Here is a 21,134-nt window from a genome sequence, read left to right on the forward strand (position 1 = left end):
TACAAAGTTAATGCTGCAACATCTCTAACAAACAGGTAATGTGTAGTTTTCAAATTGTACCTTGTCCTAGGTGGAGATGGAGGATTTTGATGCAAACATTGAAGATCAGAAAGACGAAAACAAAAAAGATGCAGAGGAAGAAGAGAGTGAACTGGTAGGAAACACATCAGCCCAACCCCATAAACAAATTTATCTTATTACAGTGCCTAACAGGGATTCTGTCTGCACTAAAATCCAAATCCCCTCCCCCTGGCTGATACCATTTCCAACAATATGGGGGTTCTGGATTTATACTTCATTATTTTAGAATGGAGAAATTTTCTTGGAAATCTTGAATGTAGAAAGAGATGTTCAGATTGTTAGTTTCGTTTTGCAGTTTTCTGAAGAATTGTTCTTAACTAAACTTTTTCTAGCTATAAGAAATAGCTCTTGGAGTGAAATCCTGTGCTTGTTTATTCAGAAGCAAGCCCCCACTACAGAATTTCAGCCTTTGAAGATCTTAAGTAAAATATTTCCTTCTCATTCAGCTGATAAGAGAGCAGTCAGCAAAGAGGCAAATTGTTCTCCCAACTCCAAAAAGCAGATCTCTTTAAACATGACATTCCTGCAAGAAAGTACTTTCAATACTGCCTCCTGAATGGAGGACAGAACTCCTCTGGAACTCTGATGCAGAGGCAAGACACATCATTAATGTAGTCACCGATGACTGAGAGGGGGACATTGATCTGCATCTTTCACTCTCTTTCCTCTTGAAGGGGACTACAAAGTAGAAAATGTTAGGATATGCTGAAACACAGTACTAACGATCCTTTCTTGGATTCTATATTCCACTTTCCATCTTCACATCCTGCTAGCACCTTGGTTGAAGGGCAGGATAATTCCACAGACATTCTCTTTTTATTCTTTTTGGCCTAGCATGGAGACTGCTTTTGGAGTAGTAGCCATTTTAGGCGAAATGCAGATAGTATATTCCACAGGCACATCAGGGCATGGTCCCAGGTGACCAAAATTTCCAGCTGGAAATCAACTGGAATTCAAATGGTAAGACTATCTTCTAAGAGATCTGAGAGATGTTCCTCATGTCATTGCTGTTCAAGTGCATGAGTCTCTCAGATATTTTAAAAGGGCATGAACAGTCCCCTGCAATCTCTGCTGTAGACTGTGCCATGAAAGACTGTGGTAGTACTGAGTGTTTCTGCCAGAAGCGTATATGTCATCTCTATCACCTGAGGTTAAAAGCTCTTAAAGATGGGAATGAGACAGGAAAAATCTTCACTGAGACTGGTCATAAGCACTTGTGGGAGGACCTGCATAACTTTACTATGGCAGACAAGGATAGTTTTCTTCATGTTCCATGTGGGCAGTGTTTTCTGTAGAAACTTAGGGCTAAAACATTTGAACTACTTCTTCTTTGGTGATCACTCGTAGCCAAGTAAGATTGTCTTCCATAAACACGGTTTTAACAGTGAGTAACAGTAAGTGACTGTGGAGGCCAATTCTGGATCCACACGTCCTTCCACAGTGGGGACATAGGTTTCCGGGCGAGAGTTGATCATGGTGAGGGTTTGCCAAGCACGCCTTCCTCTATGTACCTTTCTTCCTTTTGTCCTGAGTTTGAGAGTCTTCAACGCCCATGACACCTGTGGTAAAAGCTGTTCTCCAATTGGAGTGCTCGCAGGCCAGTGTTTCCGAGTTGTTGGTGTTTATACTACATTTTTTTAGATTTGCCTTGAGAGAGTCTTTAAACCTCTTTTGTTGACCACCAGCATTACATGTTCCAATGGACTGGAACATTGGAACATAAGGCTCATAGCCAAAGGGAGGTGGTTGTTTCCTTTGCTCTGCGTGAGTGGAGATTATATGTTTAATGGCTTAGAGGAAGTTAGAAGACCCAAGATTGCTTGGTTAAGAAGCTGACAACCAGATAGGCCCTTCTTTCTAATGCAACACCAAAGTCAGGAAGAAATCGGACAACAGCCCAACACAGAATCCGTTGCCTGTGGGAAGTGGGTTGTTGCTACAGCATATGGCAGTTCACAATCCCCAGCCAAGATGTCCAAGAGAGAGAACAGCTGGATTGTGTGTATTGTGCCAGATTTGTCCTGTCTTTCCTAACCAGGCCAAGCCTCCCCACTAAAAAAGAAGAAATCCAATTAAGCTTTTGGTGCCATTACTTATTTCTGAGATATGGAAGGTAGTCGTTTCGACTGTTGAACAGCACTTACAGGTCTTACATTCCACTGTTGAACAACTCATCAAGGAAGTTCCACTGGTACCTTCCCTCCCCTTCAGTGATAATAGGGCACAGTTAACACTTTATGAACTACAAGATCCTGAACCAGTTCACCCCAAAAAGAATTCTGAATTGAAGTTCCTGAAGAAGACAAAGTGCCATGCATCAGTTGATTTTGACTATTCTTGGGTTCTGCAGCTTACTTATGAGATTTCTGAGATTCATACATAATTGAACCATGAGAAGGTGCTGTATTCAGAGACATGTCAAGAAATAATTGATGCATCTCTGACAAAGAAATAACCAATATCAAGGTAAAACAGTTACTCAAGGTACTGGAAAAAACAGCTGGAAGCTACGAGCATCATGCCAGTGGAACGGCCTCTTTGGACTTTGATACATATTCCTGCTTTTTGGTGACAATAATTTGAACGAGCAAAGCTGAGGTGATCCTGACTGTTTTATGGAGACCATGTTTCTTTGATTATTCTCTCTCGTGCACACACATGTATATGTATATGTATATGTATATGTATATGTATATGTATATGTAAATCAGCCCTGAGTGCTCACTGGAAGGACAGATCGTGAAGCTGAGGCTCCAATACTTTGGCCACCTCATGAGAAGAGAAGACTCCCTGGAAAAGACCCTAATGTTGGGAAAGATGGAGGGCACAAGGAGAAGGGGACGACAGAGGACGAGATGGTTGGACAGTGTTCTCGAAGCTACCAGCATGAGTTTGACCAAACTGCGAGAGGCAGTGGAAGACAGGAGTGCCTGGCATGCTCTGGTCCATGGGGTCACGAAGAGTCGGAAACGACTAAACAACAACAACATGTATATATTTATGTATGCACCGCAAACAGCCAAATCCCAGCACCTGGAATTCAGTTGGCTTTGTTGATCTGCCTGGAAGTTGAGCAGCAGTAGCTAGAGATGAGAGGAGATGCCCCAGCAATGACTGGTAACATTTTGATATCTCTCAAAGCATCCAGCAACTGGTTCCTGAGATCTTTGGAAGTTCTGCTGATGGCAAGAATAAAAGTCTGGGTAACCTGGAAGACAAAGATACTGGAGGTTAAACGTACAACGAGATATAATTCCATGTCTCAAATGAGTGAAACTTTATGATAGTGGATACATTTAAGTTGTGATATAATCAAAATGCTTCACAGTGCATATATATTCAGAACTCCTAATTCCTCCCTGGTATATTGGGCCAAGAGCCATTTTTAGAAGCTTGTTAGTGACATGTTTCAAATTGGTAAATTGTTTATTTACTTTTCAAATTTTTATTTTTGAAAGGATAGAACGTTTACAGTATTGTATTTGAGTTTTATTTTAAATCATTTTTTGTTTACAGAACCCAAACAGGAATATAACCATTTTAAAGGGTTATAAAATGAGTGTATCAGATATATAGTTGATACATAATTATTATTACATATTTTGAGGGTGACATATTTATAGTACTACTGCTTGTGGGGAGGTCCATTGTGAATTATATGAGGACACAAGGACGTTTCCACGCTCTAGAATCAATTATTTCTATTTGTAGTACTTCATCATTGTAAGTATTTTTGCTGTCTTAATTTCAGTTCTAAGGCTTTGTACAAAAGTGGACTGCTGGTTGAGCTTCCTATTAAGCTGGAGCTTGGAACTCTAAATGCATATGCAAGGTGAACTATTTGAATGATATACTCCAACTCAAAGAGCAATGGTTTTGACTTTATGTTCATAGAGTATTCAGTATTTACCTCACAAGGTGTAAGAGCTACAGATGCTCAAAGTCTGTTCATCTGGTATAGCCACTGAGTTCTCTTGTTTAAAAGTCTGCAGATCCAGCACCATCAAGTAGATATTTTTTTTGTGGGGGGGACACAGATCTTTTACAGACCATGTAAAAGACCATGAGGATGTTGCCTTCCTCAGGAGGGTAGTCTTTTCCTGACTGTTTCCCAATAATCCCCTTCTGAATGTTAATGAGAAACAACTATTAGGATGAAGGATAGCAGCTATTAAAAATCCACACAAATGTGGTTTATACTGTTAAACTAAAAGTTAGGTCTATTGAGAACAGTTCATAAATATGTAGTCATCGATGCGTCTGGTTTAGTCTTTGGGGCGTTGTTTTCTGCTGACTCAGTGAGGGACTGAGAGGACCGGTTTGGAGGTTGTCATTGTTCCTGAAGATCTTCAAACACCAGATGGATGGACAAATACCAAAGCTTGTTAGCCTAAGACTGACTTATGACCTTGGCAAAGGAAGGTCACCAGCGTCCTGGACCTTCCCCCAGCAACAGCACTTAAGCAGCTGCTATTCAGAAGCATACTTCCTCTGACAGTGGACACAACTATCAGGGTCAGTAGCCCTTGATGGCATTTGTCTAATTCTCTTTTAAAGCCTCTCTTCTAAAGTTGGTGGCCATCACTGCCTCTTATGGATAGAATTCCATAATTTGTGTACTATGTGAAGAAGTACTTTCTTTTATCTTTCCTGAATCTCGAAACATTCAGCTTCGTTGGATGGATGTCCATGAATTCTGTTGCTATGAGAGAGGGGGGAATTATCTATTTTCTCCATAACGTACATGGCGCAATGCACTTCTATCATGTTGCCTCTGGCTCAGCTTTTCTCTAAACCAAAGAGCCTGAAATGTTTTTAACCTTCTCTCACAGGGGAGATGCTCCATCCCCTTTATCATTTTGGTTGCCCTTTCCTGAACCTTCTCCAATTCTACAATATCTTTTTTAAGGATAGGCAACCAGAAAGGCACACGGTATTCCAAATGCGGTCGCACTATAGATTTGTGAAATGGCATTATGATATCGGCAATTTTATTTTCAGTTCCCTTCCTAACGATCCGAAGCATGGAATTTGCCTTTTTCACAGCTGCTGCACACTGGGTCAACATATTCACATATCCATCGAGCTATGCACTACGACCCCAAGGTCTTGTTCCTGGTCAGTCAACACTAGTTCAGACTGCTTGAACATATACGTGAGATTTATATTTTTTGCACCGTCGTGTATCACTTTACTCTTCTTTACATTGAAATGCATTTGCCATTTTAGTCATCCATTATCACAGTTTGGAGAGGTCCTTTCAGAGCTCTTCACAATCTCTTTTTGTTTTAATGACTGTGAACATCAGCAAACTTGGCCTCCTCACTTCTCTCCCCTAATTCTACATTGTTAAAAAGTGCCTGTCCCAATACCAAATCTCGGGGGACTCTACTTTCTACAGCCCTCCATTGGAATAACAGTCCATTTATTCTTACTGTGCACTTTCTTTTATTTCACCACTTCTTGATCCACATTTTCTGATCCACTATGACAATGGTTTGGACCCAAAGATGCCAAGCAAAAGGTACTTCTCCTTACACAAGGGAAGATACTACATATGTTCAGCACTTCTCCCTTCCCATTGCAGTCTTTCCATGCTTATTTCATGCCCTTCCAGAGGGTCTCCAAACCCTCAGGAACTGCTTTTCTTGGTGTGCAGAAAGTTGCAGTGGAGAGGGAAGCCCCATTTTGTGAGAAGAACTCACAGGTAAGGTTCAGCGCCATTGAAAACAGCTTGAAGAAATTTGGCCCAATGCCTAATAGCTGGGAAATATTCTAAATACATAGGGATATTGCGCCATTTGAGAGGTTCTTTGCTTTTCATTCTTTCATTCAAATCGGAATTACTCCATTGGTGTTATGCCATTTCTTTATAGCAGAAGTGAGGGCCAAATTACACACTATACAAAATTTTGTGTACATTTCCCTCAATTTGTTTTGTAAGGAAACGCAACAACCGGGGCAGTATTTCAAAAGGGTGGGTGGAGAAGGAATGAGAAAAGCAGTTGTGGGGCTATCAGAAGAAGAAAGAGTTCCTCCTCTGCCTTTTTTCACTTCTGTCTTCGGCCTCTGTTGTTTGTTTTTCATGGTTTGAACTAAGGATCAGATTAATAACATTCTCACAGAAGCAGTAAACTCCTGAATTTCTAAAATGAGGAAACTAAATGTACTTATGGAATTCAGACTCATTCATTGGATTTATATGAACTGAATTACCTATAAGGGTTTACAAGGTTTGTTTATTTAAAATATTTATATCATGCTTTATTATATAAATAATCCAGACAGGTAGCAACATGGTCAATAGAAAGAGCACAGTAAAAACCAAAGCAAAAGTACGCAGTGGCAGAACAAAAATAGACAACATGGTCATTTCAGTGGAAACACGGGACTATGGAATAACTCATACGTGAGAGAACAGAATCACCAGGCTCCAAACATCTTCCCAAAGAGTCAAGTTTTTGACTAGCACCTGGAGGCATACCGTTTTGGGGCTAGGTGATTCTTTCTAGGGAGAGCATTTCATAGAACTAGCAGTACTACTAAAAATTTGGTGGACATTCACCAAACTCGTTACCTATCAAGCGTCAAACTTTGCATTGTGCGTGCCCTTGAGGTAGTAATTACCAGAGATACATTGGCCTTTAAGATACATAGGGCCCAAGATGTGTAGGGCTTTAAAGGTATGAACAAACACCTTGAACTCAATTTGGAAACCAATCAGCAGACAATGCAGATCAACCAGTACTTGGAATAATATGCTCTGACTGGCTCGTTCCTGCTGGCAACCTGGCTGTGGTATTTTGCACTATTTAAAGTCTTGGGACACTTTTCAAGGGCAACCCCATGTAGCGCGGGTTACAAAGTTTTGTGGTGCATAAATGACTACAACCAGATGTGAATTTTCCAGGGAAGGTAGCAGCTGGTATAACAGGCTAAGTAGGTAAAAGACACTCCCAAGTCACAATCTTGAAAATCAGCACTGGAACAAGGAGCATTCTTCATGCTACAAACCTGATTCATCAAAAGGAATGCAGAGTACATCCAAAACAGGTTGTACATCTGCTTCTAGATCAGGTTTTCTACCAACTAACTGTACATCTGTCCTATCTGGATGAAGTTAAATGTTTGTTATATTCAGTTGAGACACACCGTTCACATAAAATCTTAATAAAGAATGATTGTTAGGGTTGTACTTTTGTTATTACAGACTTTCACTTTGGTCTACTTAGGGCCCGTGCATGTGTGTCGGTAGCTGAATGGGGCAGTCTTGTTCACAAAACATGTGTTTATTTCTCAGTACCGCTTTCCAATCCAGCTGCCCGGGCTGCATAAACATTGTTTTCTTTACAAAGCTGAAATAGTGTCAGCTGCTCAGGAGAAAGAACAAGCACTGTATTCAGTCCCATTTGCTACCAAATAGCCGGTTGATGGGATTTCTTCTTATTTTTGAAAAAGCAAGTTACTCATGAAGTACTTCAGACATGCTCCGTTGGATCGGAACCGGACTTGTTTAAGTTCACACATTACACTTGGCATTACATCTGTGACTAGCACCATATAACATAAACATCATCAAACTCAAGCTGAGCATATGGAGATATCCTCATATATAAAATATAATCTAAAGCTAGCCAAAGGAATAAAACTGGATTCACACGGCATTTTTATGTTCTCTCATATTAAATATTTGTGCCATTATAAAATTGTTTAATAAAAATACACTATGTAGTCGGAACACAAATTGCGGAATTCTTCTGTACGGTTGAAAAAAGATACCTGTTTCAGAATAAATAATTTGATCCTATGTTTGTGGAAAATATTCTGAAAAGAATGCAAATAACAATGGGTAAAACTCTTTACTCAAACCCTAGAACCTCTTAAGCCTCCTTCCTGCTCCACCCTCTCCCCCTCCCAAAAATTAGGGCATTATGATGCAGCACACAGAGTTGGGGAAATCTGGAGAGCCATGATGTGCATGGGTCTCTGTGACTTGTCACAAATATACTTCAGATCATGCCACATTGAGAAGTATGTAATATGTCTTTCTACTGTTGTTGCTGTAAACTGACTCAGGAGCCCTTTATTTACTGAGAGTGATATCTTGCACTGGATATGATGGAATTATGATTATTATTATTTTGTAGTAGTTTGCATTTTAAAAAACATTCTTCCCATTCACAGTTCTCATTCAGGTAGCCCTAAGGAAATGTTTACAGTATAATGCTTTTGCAAATTAAAATGTATGTTATGTCTCTTATCTCTCTCTAATCCTTCGAGCTTCTCTCTGTATATGATTTAGGGTTACATTCCGAAAAGCAAATGGGAGATGGATACTTCTGAAGCAAAACTAGGTGGGTATTTCATTTCTTTTTTCCAAGTAAAATATATATGACAGTATTTGCACATCTCTTGTTTGCAGCTCTGAACACTTGCCTAAGGCAAAATGATATGAATTGGGTATGCCATTTCTGAAAATACAAATATCTCTGAGCTGTGTAATATGCACTTACCTTTTATTGTTGGAAAAGGTACAAATAATCGAATCCTTTAACTTGTAGCTTTTTGTGTGGTTTGCGTAATGATGTTACTTTTATTCTAGCATTCAAATAAGTGAGTTGCATTTGCATTTCCTGCTGAGCTGCTGAGGATAATAGAATCAATTTATATTCTTCTTTACACTATAATTTTATTTACGAGGCATTTATATTAAACTGATTAGTTTTCATACGTTGCTCGGCATTATGCTTTGCTTTAGCATAGTTGGGAACAACAAATGACCACAAGTATGTCTAAGTACTGTTACTAGAAAGTTTGGTCAACTTGTGATGACATCAAGTGTCAGTTCATTCTTTACATGTAATTAAGCCTCAGTACTTCTGAGTGAAGATATGAAGCCCATACTTCATCTTGTTTCTGTCTTACGTTTATTTTCAACCATCTTATTTAATAGCATGCTTCCTCTTATACTACTGCCATAATGCAGTAATTTAATTGACCAGCCTAAATAATGCATCGAAAAGCCTTGTAGAAGTGCAGCTTTTGTTTCATAGGATTCATAGGAATAAACCTTATTCAAAAGGAAGTTGGCCTGACCATTGAAATCAATTTTATTAGCACATTTGTCAAAGAAATAATCAAAGAAATAATATATACATAATGCCGAACAATACGATGTATGTTGGCATAAAGGAACTCCCATTACTTTTTAGTTTCTCTGTTAAACAGATTGAACTAAACCATTAGTGCTGCTTTCCAACATCAGTCTTGAAAGCTTTGCTGGACAAAATACTAATAAAGCACAGTGGTACCTCAGGTTAAGTACTTAATTCGTTCCGGAGGTCCGTACTTAACCTGAAACTGTTCTTAACCTGAAGCACCACTTTAGCTAATGGGGCCTCGTGCTACCGGAGCATGATTTCTGTTCTTATCCTGAAGCCAAGTTCTTAACCTGAAGCACTATTTCTGGGTTAGTGGAGTCTGTAACCTGAAGTGTATGTAACCTGAGGTACCACTGTACCCGATTCCCTTCATTGTAAAGTAGAACCTCGGTTCTCAAACCACTTCATTCCCGAACATTTCGGCTCCCGAACGTCGAAAGTAAATGTTCTGGTTTTCAAACATTCCTCGGAATCTGAACGTTCGACTTCTGATCTGCAAAAAGCCCAGCTGTCAGCCAGCTGGAAGCCGCGCCTCTGAATTTGAACGTTTCGGAAGTCGAATGTTCTTCCAGAGCAGATTACGTTCGGCTTCCGAGGTTCCATTGTACCTTCAACTTCCAGGATTTTAGGTACTGCAGGCATATTCAGCATTTGTCTATGTATTTAAAGCACTGATAACCTGCCCTTTATCACAGCAGTCTCAGTGCTGTAAAAGTCAATGTAATACACAACGGCAATACTAAAGTTAAAAAATCATCTGAAACAGTAAATAAAATCATCTATATTAAACTGCAGAGCAGATATCTATATCAGTCTGGGTTGGTGTCAATCATACAACAGAGGAAAGGGGTTTCCATAATCAATTTAGAATTGATTAATTGAACATGCTATCTGAGAAGCTATCGCTCTGCTTTGGATTACATTGAGAGTATGTAGCATAAGCTGGAAAACAAAGTGTGTGTGGTGACCCTTCAGAGTTTGAATTTGAATATTGGTGCATGCTCACAATACATACACACACAGTGTATACGCTCATACTCAGTGTTAGGGTGCAGTATAAAGAGACTATTTCACTGCTTGTACTATTTGCATAAAATAGCCTTTTCACCTTTTCTGCTGCTAAGTTCTGTTGGATGTGCTACTGAAATCCCAAAAGAGCATCGTAAATTCCTAATATCAGCCAAAATCTCATGCTGGAGAGCTAAGTAGTTGAAAAGAATCTACCCAATAAAGTCTTCACATGCAAGAAATGTATATATTACTGTCTCTAATTCAATGTCATATTTTGTCATACCTGCGTAGTGTAAAATCTTGATGGATTTAACATAGTTCGTAAATAGTTACCGGTACATAATTTTCTTATGGGAGTGTGTGCATTTTGACCTTATATACTCTTGTATATCTGACTAACTATAGTAACTATAGGAAGTTTTTCCTTTTGCATTCAGTAATTAATTTTATATACAAATGCATAATTGAGAGTTTTTACATATTCAGTCCCTGTTCAAGTTCAGAGAGTGTTCCTTACTATCGTCTCAGTATTATAGTAGTTTCATGAGCTTTCAGTCCATTAGGTTAAATTAGATATTTAGTGACTTGGAACTGGTGGCCAAGGTTTCTGATGGTAATTCTGGAGGTGCCGAAGCAGGAGATAGCAGTACATCGTGATTTGCATAGAAGACATTCAGCTGTGCATACTACATTCAGTGGGGAGGAAATGGCAGAATTATATAGGAAACACCCTTCACTTACTCTGTACCTGGGGGTTCCTGTAATTTCTAACTGTTGCACTGTAACAAATAGTAGGAAACATCTGTCTTACCGTGTTGCCCTTATGGTTGGGTGGACGCTGAATGAGGTGTGTGTAGATAAGTTCGTGAACTGATAATTGTTGGGGTCACATACTCACTGCAGAGGCACAATTTGTCTTTATGTGACTGTTGTAAACAAACCAGTAGTCTCATAAGAACATTGTATGTAAAACTTCCAGCAGTAACATTTTTTATATAAGGAAGAATCCTACATTAATTTACTTTTAAAATGTTAGTGCTTCAGCTCTCAGCTTTGATTTGAGGCAGCTTCCAAGGGTATTGAAATTCATGTAAATAAATAATTCAGTCCATTGTCAAAACATAACTGTTGACAATTGGGGTGATGGGGGTTAGAAGCAATTTTAACCATCTCTCAAAGCAGTTTTAAGACAGCCGTGAAAACAAAGGTAATAAAGGGTATGCAAAGAGCCAATGCCTTTCGCTGGCATCTTGAAAACGGTCGAAGGAAGGTACTAAGCAAATGGACATTAGAGGGAGCTCTACAGATGGTGCAATGAGCCAGAAGGCACCAGCCTTCGTTGCCCTCCATGTCAACTCAAAGGTAGGGGCATGCTTAGTAGAACCTGTGAAGACAATAACTGGGCATGTTTGTTAGGAAATAGGTGGTTTTTCAGCTAACCTGGCCCCAAGCCAATGCTTTAGAGCTCTGTAAATTAGAGCCAACATCATGAATTGTGCCTAGAAACAAATTGGAAGACAGGAAACCTCTTTAAGTGCTGTTGAGAATGTTCCTTCTATCAGTCTTATCGGTTCTAGGTAAGACTTGCCACTTTGTTCTAAATTATTTGAAATTTCTGGATGATCTTGAAAGGATATCTCACTTAAAGCAAATAGCACTGATCTAATCTGGAGGTTATCAAGGCATGCATAACTCTGGTCAGATCTTGTTTTTCAAAAAATGACCACGGCTTGTGTACCAAGTGAGGTTGCTTAAAAGGTGCTATGAGCCATGAAGGGTACTCAAGTTATCTGCAAGACCAGACCTAACAATACCAGGCTTTGGTATCCTTTAGGGTGAATGCAAGCCCACCAAGAACTGTCCAAATCCTTTCTTGCTCAACTACATCACCAGCCAACAGTACTTCAGTCTTACTTTGCAGTGTTTCTAACTACCAGTTCCTGGGTACCAGCAAGGGGTGGGGGGGGGTTGTTGGCCTCATACCATTCTGGTGGGATTCCCTGAAGTGTCTGGTTGACCACTCTGACAAAAAGAATGTTTAACCTTTCATCTGATTAAAGCTAATCAGAAGGTCTATCTTTATTTTTCCAACCTCTTTCCCAATTTCAAACATGTTCAGAGCTTCTGTAGTCCATTTTGATGTAGATGGAAAGAGAATCGTGTGTCAAATGTTAATACTGATGGCAATTCAGACCAGGTCTGCAGGTGACCTCTCTCAGTCATTTCAGACGCACATTACACAGCAAGGAACTCAAGATGGATATTTTTGGAACCCTGCAGCATAAATTCCATGGAGCAGAGTACCTTTTGGAACTGACTGGTCACATAGGAACAGAAGCACAGTCCCTCCTGTTCCCAACTTAACATACCAGAAGTACCATGGCCAGCGATATTCATAGCTGACATACCCCACATCCCATCCCTCCTGGTGAAAGTTATTTTACGAGGGCAACTTAGAAAGAAAATCATTTAGGTAGTGTAGGAATACTGCTCATCATCCCAAGTTGCTCTGAAACAAAATGCTGTTGAATGTTGCAATCTGATCCAAATGTTTTCCCCTGTGAGTGCTCCCTCATAAACCTCAATGAAATGCCACTGTGTTAGATTCCTGATTCATAGATGTATGTAAAACGCTAAACCTTTTATTGTAGTAAATGTTGCCTATAACATAAAATGCTGCATTGGCATTCGTCTGAATACTATGTACCTGAAATTTTCTTGCATACCTACCTGCTTCCAAATGAATTATTACCTCAGCTAAAAATGTAACTGCTGCTAAGTGATCGTGAGTCCATCTAACAACTTCACATTTGCAGTGACTCTTTTCATTCATTTTTTTCCACATTATTTTGGTACCAAATCAAACTTCATGGAAAAGATAGATCTAATGTTCGTCTCCACTGTTTTATAAAAACAATGTGTGAAATGGCTATCACTATTGGCACCTTATATCTTAAGCTGTTCTTTGTTTATTTTATGTTTATTGAGGTAAGTATTTGTTGAATTTTGCATTTTAAGGTTCACATCACTTTTTTCTTTCCTCGTGGAAATTTATTTTACAAGGAAGTTAAATGCAGGCAACAGAAAGAACACCACACATAACAATGCAACGAGGTCACTAAAGCAGTGAAAAAACCTCAGTGATTGGAATCCTCAGTGTACCATGGATGTGCTTGTGGAATAACTACAGAAAAAAGCTTAAGCAGACGTTTACTCACTATAGCATATTTGTATAAAACATATGCATCATGGTCAGAAAACAATACAGCCATATCAATGTGAATGGCATTTGATCAGAAGCTTGAAGGGCTTCCATATTGGAAATAAGCAGGAGAAATTGTGCCATAATACCTTTTAAAATTACATCACGTTTTAAAAATACATTGTGAAAAGGAACGAAATATTATGAAACAGATCGCTGAATGAACAAGGACTTTTTGTTCAGTACCTCTTTCTCACTTTTCTATTGCATACATCATTCATATCCCACCTGAATGAGGGAATAAACACTTCTATGCTGATGATCAGATATGCCAGTTTATGCTTTCATTCAGAACAATTTGATTCCTGGATGAGTGTCCAAGGAGCTGCATGAGCTGCAGCGATTTTCTCCCCTCCTATAGCCCCGCCCCCAATGTTGCTTTGAAGATGGGGTGATGTTCTGGAACATATTTTCATGCAGCATTGAAGAATGACATATGGAAAGAAAAATCTGCAACGTATACACAAGCACATTTTGGCTCCTGGCCCTCTTTTGTACAAGTTCCAACATATCTTATATACTTCTAATCTTAAATGAATATGTAAAGATATCTGCTAACATGGCATTTATACATTAATTGTTTCTATTCATGATTCTAAACTCTTTGATAGAAAATGTTTTTTTTCTGAGCAATGTTGTGCATAACACTCAGATTTCAAAACACTTCTATTATTGCAGAATGTTAACAATACTTTTATCTGACTATTGGCAGATGGTATCTTTGGAGCTGTAACTGCCATTTTTAATTGGATATAGTTTGCGTTTTTAACTTTTAAAAACAGGTTAATGTAAGTGTAGCTAAATAATAGATAAATATTCTTCCAAATAATATAATTTTGAGTAATTTTTATATATCATCATTCAGGCTTGAAGTAGTTCCAGCAAAAATAGAAAAATAGGGTTTAGGTTATTTGAATGGAATTTATTTCATACTTAACATTTTTTGTTCTGATTTACAGAAAATTATTTTGTCGTTTGATGTTAAATTAGATATAGCTGCTACTTTGGTTCACTGGATTAATAAATAAGCTAATTTTTGCAGTTCTTTACATTGATATTTTCTGCTTTCTGGCAAATAGGCAAGGCAAAGCTCTGCCTACAAACAGATAGTTTGAGGTTTGCTAATTTTTAATAGCAATCTCTGGGAACCATTTAGACAACCTATAGCATTAAACATACTGTTGTACACTTAAAATAGATTGGTATAAATAATTTTGAATTGTGTAGTACGTTATTTGAATTGTGTAGTACATTATGAACCTGGGTGGGTGGGAGCAAATTATGCATATAGAAAATATTTGTGAGCTCTGACACAAATTTCACCTATTCATACCAGTTTGCTTCTCGGCAGTAGCAACTGCTTCCTGATAATACACATTCTTAAAGATTAATGTTCAGGAAAAATTGACCACACCAAAAGTTTATTAGAACAGTAATACTGAACTTCACATGAGGACAGTCATACCCGTTCAATCAAAGGAAGAAAGTGAGAAACTTGTGGGTTTATTCCTTTTATGGCTGGTGCTCTGCACCACAAGTCAAATGTCCTTGACTCCAACACAGGCAGTTCAAAAGCTGTCTTATAGTCTTTCAAAAATAAATGTAGATATCTGGCAGGTGCACTGATACGCATTTGCCACAGTGTTGGCATAACACAAGGTATTAAAAACTTCCTTTAGTATTTAAATTTGTATCGTTTCAAAAACATGTTCAAGTATCGCTACATTATATGGCCTGTTGTATGATTATCCAGCACAAATTGTTCTCCCGGATCATCACAGATTGATGCTTCAAAAAAGTGACAATGGGTTTTGCCATTTTACTCACGAAGACACCCAAGAATTTGCATATACCACTGCTATAAGATAGCAACTTGCCCTTCTGAAAGCATTCCCTTGCATCTTGTTTGTATTGGGCATTACACAAGTGTGCTTTTCCCCTTTAACCCTGAGGCTGTATGTTTGTTCTCAGACAAATTGGATGGCTTGCGAACTGGTGCTAAGAGGAAGCGTGATTGGGAAGCAATTGCCAGCAGAATGGAAGATTATCTTCAGCTTCCAGATGATTATGATACCCGTGCTTCTGAACCTGGAAAGAAGAGGGTAATAAAGTAATTTTGGTTTAATGTCTCAGAGGGTCTCACCCAGAAAGTTTTCCCTAAAGCATGAACTATATGTTTAGTTCAGCTAATCTATGTCTGGAAGCACTGTGGGGCCATTGCTTTCATTTTAATGTCCGTTAGATTCAATTTCTCTTTCTGAAAATTTCTTCTAAAAATTCGTATCTCGTCATGCTCCTGTAAAAACAGGGGAGATAGCAAAGCTTAGTAGTACACATTTATAGCTAAAGGCAGCAGAGGCTACTTAGTAAGAAGATGTGGAAACAGTAAATAAGTAGGGAAATGGAAAATATTTGGTATTTGGTAGATTTGCAGTATGGCTTGAGTACACACATTAGAGCTGTCCTGAAGTTTGTACAGGTTCCCTGAAGAAGGATTGGTTCTACTTAGTGCTAAGCCAAATTTTAATGATGTTTGATTTTTTGTACCAAACATTGGAAGGGGGTGTGGGGACACAGGAAAAAACCCTGCACTTCTTTCCACTTTCGCACCTGCATCTGTTGTGGTGGGAAGGGAGCACATCCTCGTTGCCTGGACAACTTGCTACAGTGCGCCTGCAGTTTCCTTGTCCCATGCATCCCATTGAAAGTAATGCCATGCAAATCAAATGGAAGAATCACATCTGGACATCATCTGCACTCCCTTACAGTAGTAAGACCCACATTTGGATGTGCATCTTTATACATATCCCCTTCCTGCCCAACTACTAAACTAAACGCAAATGGAGCCGAGCGAAGGAATGTCATCTCTCTTGTCTTGGCAACTGGGACAGGTTCACTCTTTTCCCCCAGCGAATTCCTTGTGAACAGTTTCGCATCTGCTGAAGAGGGGGCAAAAGTCTTCGTGAAAGGCTCCCTGCTTTGCACATTCAGAGCACTAGCTCCTATGCTCTTCGGAAGAAGATGTGGGATCTAAATTTAATAAATAAATATGACACTAAATAAATTCTACTTGCAAACTTGTGAGGGCCTCAAATCTTTGAGCATTCTAGAATGCGGAACCAGTAAAGTTGCCTTCCCTTTTTCTAAGTTGTCCGAAGCCTTCGCTGAGCGCAAAACCGTATTATTGGCAAAAATGTCTCACTTCGTTTCTGGAACTGAGTATCATCCCAATGCTGTGTTCTTCGTAGGTAAGGTGGGCAGACCTTGAAGAAAAAAAGGATGCAGACAGAAAGAGGGCCATTGGTTTTGTGGTGGGACAAACGGATTGGGAGAAAATCACCGATGAAAGTGGTCATTTTGCTGAGAGAGCCCTCAATCGCACAAAGTACATCTGACGCAATTTGTCAAGTAGAATTTTTCTACCTACAAGGTAAGAGCTCCTGTGTCTTGGTGAGTTTTTGAGAATGACCTAAAGAATGAACAATGATAGCGTTGTCCGCTCGATAATAATTTGGACATTAGGGCATTGATAGACTTGTCAGTTGTGCATGTCTATTTGATGTCCAATCTCCTCTATATGTTGCATGGTGGCTGGAGGGTATTGGAATGCCACAGTTCAAAAAATTGAGGGAAAGCCTGACTACTGATCAGCAGTCTGCTTTTTTCTCACAGTCCCCAAAACTTAACTACTTTTCTGTAACAGTTTCCTTTTCCCTGCAGGCAGTTTGCTTTGATGAGAACTGAACACAGGGTGACGTGGAACTTGTCATTCGCCCTCTGGAGAGTTGTGCGGTTCTTTTCTTTTGAAATTTCGTTTTTTTGTGTTCTTCCCTATTGCATTCCTTGGAATTCTACCTGGTGATATCCAGCACCCCCGAGTTATATGGAGCTTGCATCTAAATGTGAAAGGTTTTTGTGTTAAAATTAGTAGTTCTAGCTTTTATGCGTGCAGTAGAGTGGAAAGATGAGGCCATGGACATTTCTTCTTCTGTACTGTCGCAGAATGTCAGCATTACAATTGCATTGTTGCTTTGTGGCTGTTGTTATTTTTTACTGTACAAACTTTGTAGTTTATTGTACTAGAAAACAGAACAATAAACTTTCACTACGAACCTAGTGAATGACTTAGTCGACCATATATTATATAGGCTGCTCTAATTTGTGTGTGTGTGTGTGTTTGTGTGGTTTGCTTAAAAAGATGATCCCTTCAACTCTTTGCGGAATGTCGGAGCCCTTGGTCATTAACATGCCGTGTTTCCTTATAAACTTCCTGTTCAAAACAATTTTATTCTTCACACACAAAATTAAATGTGCACATTAACGCCAGAAAGCATTAGTGTGTGCATGGAGATTAAAAGCCATTTCAACTGTCCTAAGAAGAAGGCTTTATTTTATGTTGGAGAGAAAATGATTTGCCTCAAGGAGGATGGTCAAGCAACTTTACATACAATGTTCTCTCTGTCTTGTTACATGCTCCGTTTTGCATGCTTGCTAACGAACAAATGCAATGAACTGCTTTTGTCCTTTTTGAGTTCCAATTCAGTGGTTTGTGTTATGAATTATATGGATGGAGAAGGTGCCAAATCGTTTGAATGAGACCATTGCTATCTTAGTTTTCTTTTAGAAAAAGGGTGGTGGTGGTGGTCTTGAAATATGCTTCATTAACTCTTCTTAGCCAATCAGTTTGTGATTGCCTAGCAAATTATTTTTATTCACGGGTACATTAGTAATGAGGAGGGCATTTTTTGCTGTATTGAAGGAGGGCCACTGTTTAGTATTTAATGAATGGTTTATCATTGTAATATATTTGTTTACTTGACATTTTCTAGTCTGATTAATTATGTATAATTTGGAAACTGTTCCCAGAATGAACAATAGAATATTTGGATACAGTGCAGAATGTTAAATGGCTACAAAAGCTTATTCATATGTATACTTTCCTATTTTGTCGCACTGTGACTTTTTATTATTTGGCAAGCTATTTGTGGGCCTGCATTTCACAGTAATTACGAGGAGACATGGGAAATTAGAAGCTCTTGTGACCTTATGAAGTTCAAGAGTTGCACTCTTTGTTTCTAAATGAAACTCACAATTTTGTGAGAAGACAAAGGGAACCTACATTGCTGGAATAACAACTGGATCTTTCAGATAAAGATGCTCAGGAGAATCTCATGTTTGAACTCTGCAGAGGTGACTGAATTGTGAGTTTTTATGTAGTGATGCCTTTCATATATAAACCAACTTACTTCCGCATGGTACTTAGTTAAGCTGGCTGTTGTGGCTTACTGCTCTTTGCAGAATGAAGGAGGGGAAATGGAAGACCTAGGATTCTCACTGCATCTTGTCTAACTCAGGTCTGAATCTCCCTGTCATACTATATTTGGATATAAGTAATTGTACTGTACTTTAATGGCTGGTTTACCATCATTTTCAGTCACAACTTTGGTGCCTTTTGATACTACCAAGCGTCATATTATAGTTCATTACATTATGTGGAGTCATTTATATATTTGTGGTTGCAATTCTTCTATTCCTGTTCTATGTGTTCATTCACCTTTCCCTGACTCCTATGGTTTGATAGCACCACCTATGGACAACTTGCCGCACATACGATATGTAGCGATTGTTTGCATCTGTATCTCAAGCGAGATAGTGGAGTGCGCCCCTGAGGGTGAAGTCAAACTGCTGCATAAGCAGCACCAAAGTGACCTCTGCAGGGCACAAGCGTGGGCAGCCTGTATGGAGGTCCTGGGCTGCCAAGACAACAAGACTCCCCTCTCGGCCTCATTTATGTGGTCCAAAGGAAAGCAGAGCAATACGTTTGGCACCAGCTTGGCTGCAGGAGTTGCTGGATGCCATCCTGCTGTCTTAGGGACTGCATTCCGGATTTGTGTAGGGTTTCCTCGTTAGACTTTTCTTCTCCCGAAGATATCCCACAAGGCAGCTGATGTTTAGGTGTTTTCCTTTTCCCAGATGCGCTACGTTCTCAGATTGACAAGCCCCATCTGCCCCTCCCTTCCCTCTACATCACATACAGAACCCACGTTCTTGACCATTGGTCCCACTATTGGTCTCGTCCACTCAATCCACTGGAGCCTGTCTTCACATGCAGCAGAAGTCCCTAACTCACCGAGGATTTGAGACCCATCAGCTACCCTCACCTGATTTAGCTGGCCAGTCAAAGCCATTTTCAAGTCTTGTGCTGACAGCTTCTAGGAGCCACAGGTGAGATCTGAATGCAAGATGGGGACCAAAGATGGACAAACTACCCCAGACGGAGCATGATGCCCCCCCAGGTCCTGCTCCTCCTCTAACACCCCATACACCCCCTTTTGCAAGAAGGGAGAGGTGGCAAGAGGGGGAAGAAAGAGATGAACAATTGAAATAGTATTTACTTGAACCAATATGACTGGAAGTATGTAATGGATATTCCAATGGACCAACAAGAGTGACACCTATTTTTTCATAGTTTTCTTTTCTTTTTCCTTTTACTTTCTTTGAGACTCCATGGAATGCCTCTGAAGAACAGTTGTGGACAGTCCACGTGGGAGACGCATTGCCTTGGCTTTATTTTTCAGCATGTATGTCCTGCCTTTCTAACAATGATTTTCAAGACAACTTATAGTCAGAAAAAATGATGAAATAAATGAAACCATGACAGTCTTGAAAATGGTTTAAAAGGGCTTGACAGGATGAAATAATATGAGGGAAATAATCTACAAAAGCTTGTTGAAATAAAACGATCTTCGCTGTCTATCTAAAAGCAGAAGAGGGATGAGGCAGCTGTCCCTTGGGAGGCTGTTCAGATCTTGGGCACCACTTCTGAAAAGGCTGTCTTGAGTCCCCACCCATCATTAGACCCATGAACTTCAATAGGACCCATGTACTTGGGTCATTAATGACTATTTGAATAGTAGCAAAAAAATAATAAACTAATGAATTATAAAAGTAATTTATGGAGGCTTTCATTCCACATGTTTGACATCCTCAAAGTGATAATTATTCAGCTTCTGAATAATTATCTGTCACAGCTTTGTAGAATTGTAATTGAAAAACAGGGTAGGTATTAAATAATGTATGCAATATTCTTTGTGTAAATGGCACATTGGTTGCCCTCACTAAGAGCAATTTGCATTTTACTATCAGCTTAGTATTAAAAGTTAGTGGACTCCTTGATCTTTGAGCTTGGAATGAGGTGTTTATGAGAAACACTGAATACTTCCTGTATCTATCTGGCTTCCTAAAATGCGTAGGGGAAATGTTGTCAATACTATAATTCACTGGTACACTCCTGAGTAGGAGGGTGGAATGCTTTGATCAATGACTTGGGACATACCACTTGAGTACCATTATTGTTGTTGTTGTTATGGTCCCATCCGGCTGCCCTACTTGCTAATGTAGCAGTTGCATTCTGCACCACCTGGAGCTCCCGGACCATCAAGTACCGGTGGCGACCATTTCTCATGGGAATTCCACTCCTGGCCCTTGTGCATGTTGGCAGAGTGTCTATAAACATGTCCCGCCCTCATTCCGCCTTCTTTTGGGTTCAAAAGAACCTGCGTGTCAACGATCGCGCGTCAGCTGAACGCACCTAAAATGGCCACCACCTATACTCCAAG

General features: G+C 39.4%; 1 protein-coding gene across 4 annotated transcripts in view; it reads left to right on the plus strand.

Moving 5' to 3' along the window:
* YLPM1 (YLP motif containing 1) overlaps positions 1-17,631 on the plus strand; it is a 50,988-nt gene extending 33,357 nt beyond the window's left edge. For 2 of the 4 annotated variants that reach the window (XM_083608655.1, XM_083608654.1), the window contains 5 exons: positions 71-154; positions 8,384-8,435; positions 15,487-15,617; positions 16,764-16,945; positions 17,236-17,631. In XM_083608655.1, the coding sequence (XP_083464781.1) occupies positions 71-154; positions 8,384-8,435; positions 15,487-15,617; positions 16,764-16,910 (414 nt within the window). In that variant the 3' untranslated portion in view covers positions 16,911-16,945; positions 17,236-17,631. The remainder of the gene's footprint in view (positions 1-70; positions 155-8,383; positions 8,436-15,486; positions 15,618-16,763; positions 16,946-17,235) is intronic. The other 2 variants (XR_014546892.1, XR_014546893.1) reach the window with 1 other exon arrangement.
* Positions 17,632-21,134: the final 3,503 nt, after the last annotated feature.

The sequence above is a fragment of the Podarcis filfolensis genome (genome assembly GCF_964270895.1).
Source record: "Podarcis filfolensis genome assembly, chromosome: 1".
Classification (NCBI taxonomy): domain Eukaryota; kingdom Metazoa; phylum Chordata; class Lepidosauria; order Squamata; family Lacertidae; genus Podarcis; species Podarcis filfolensis.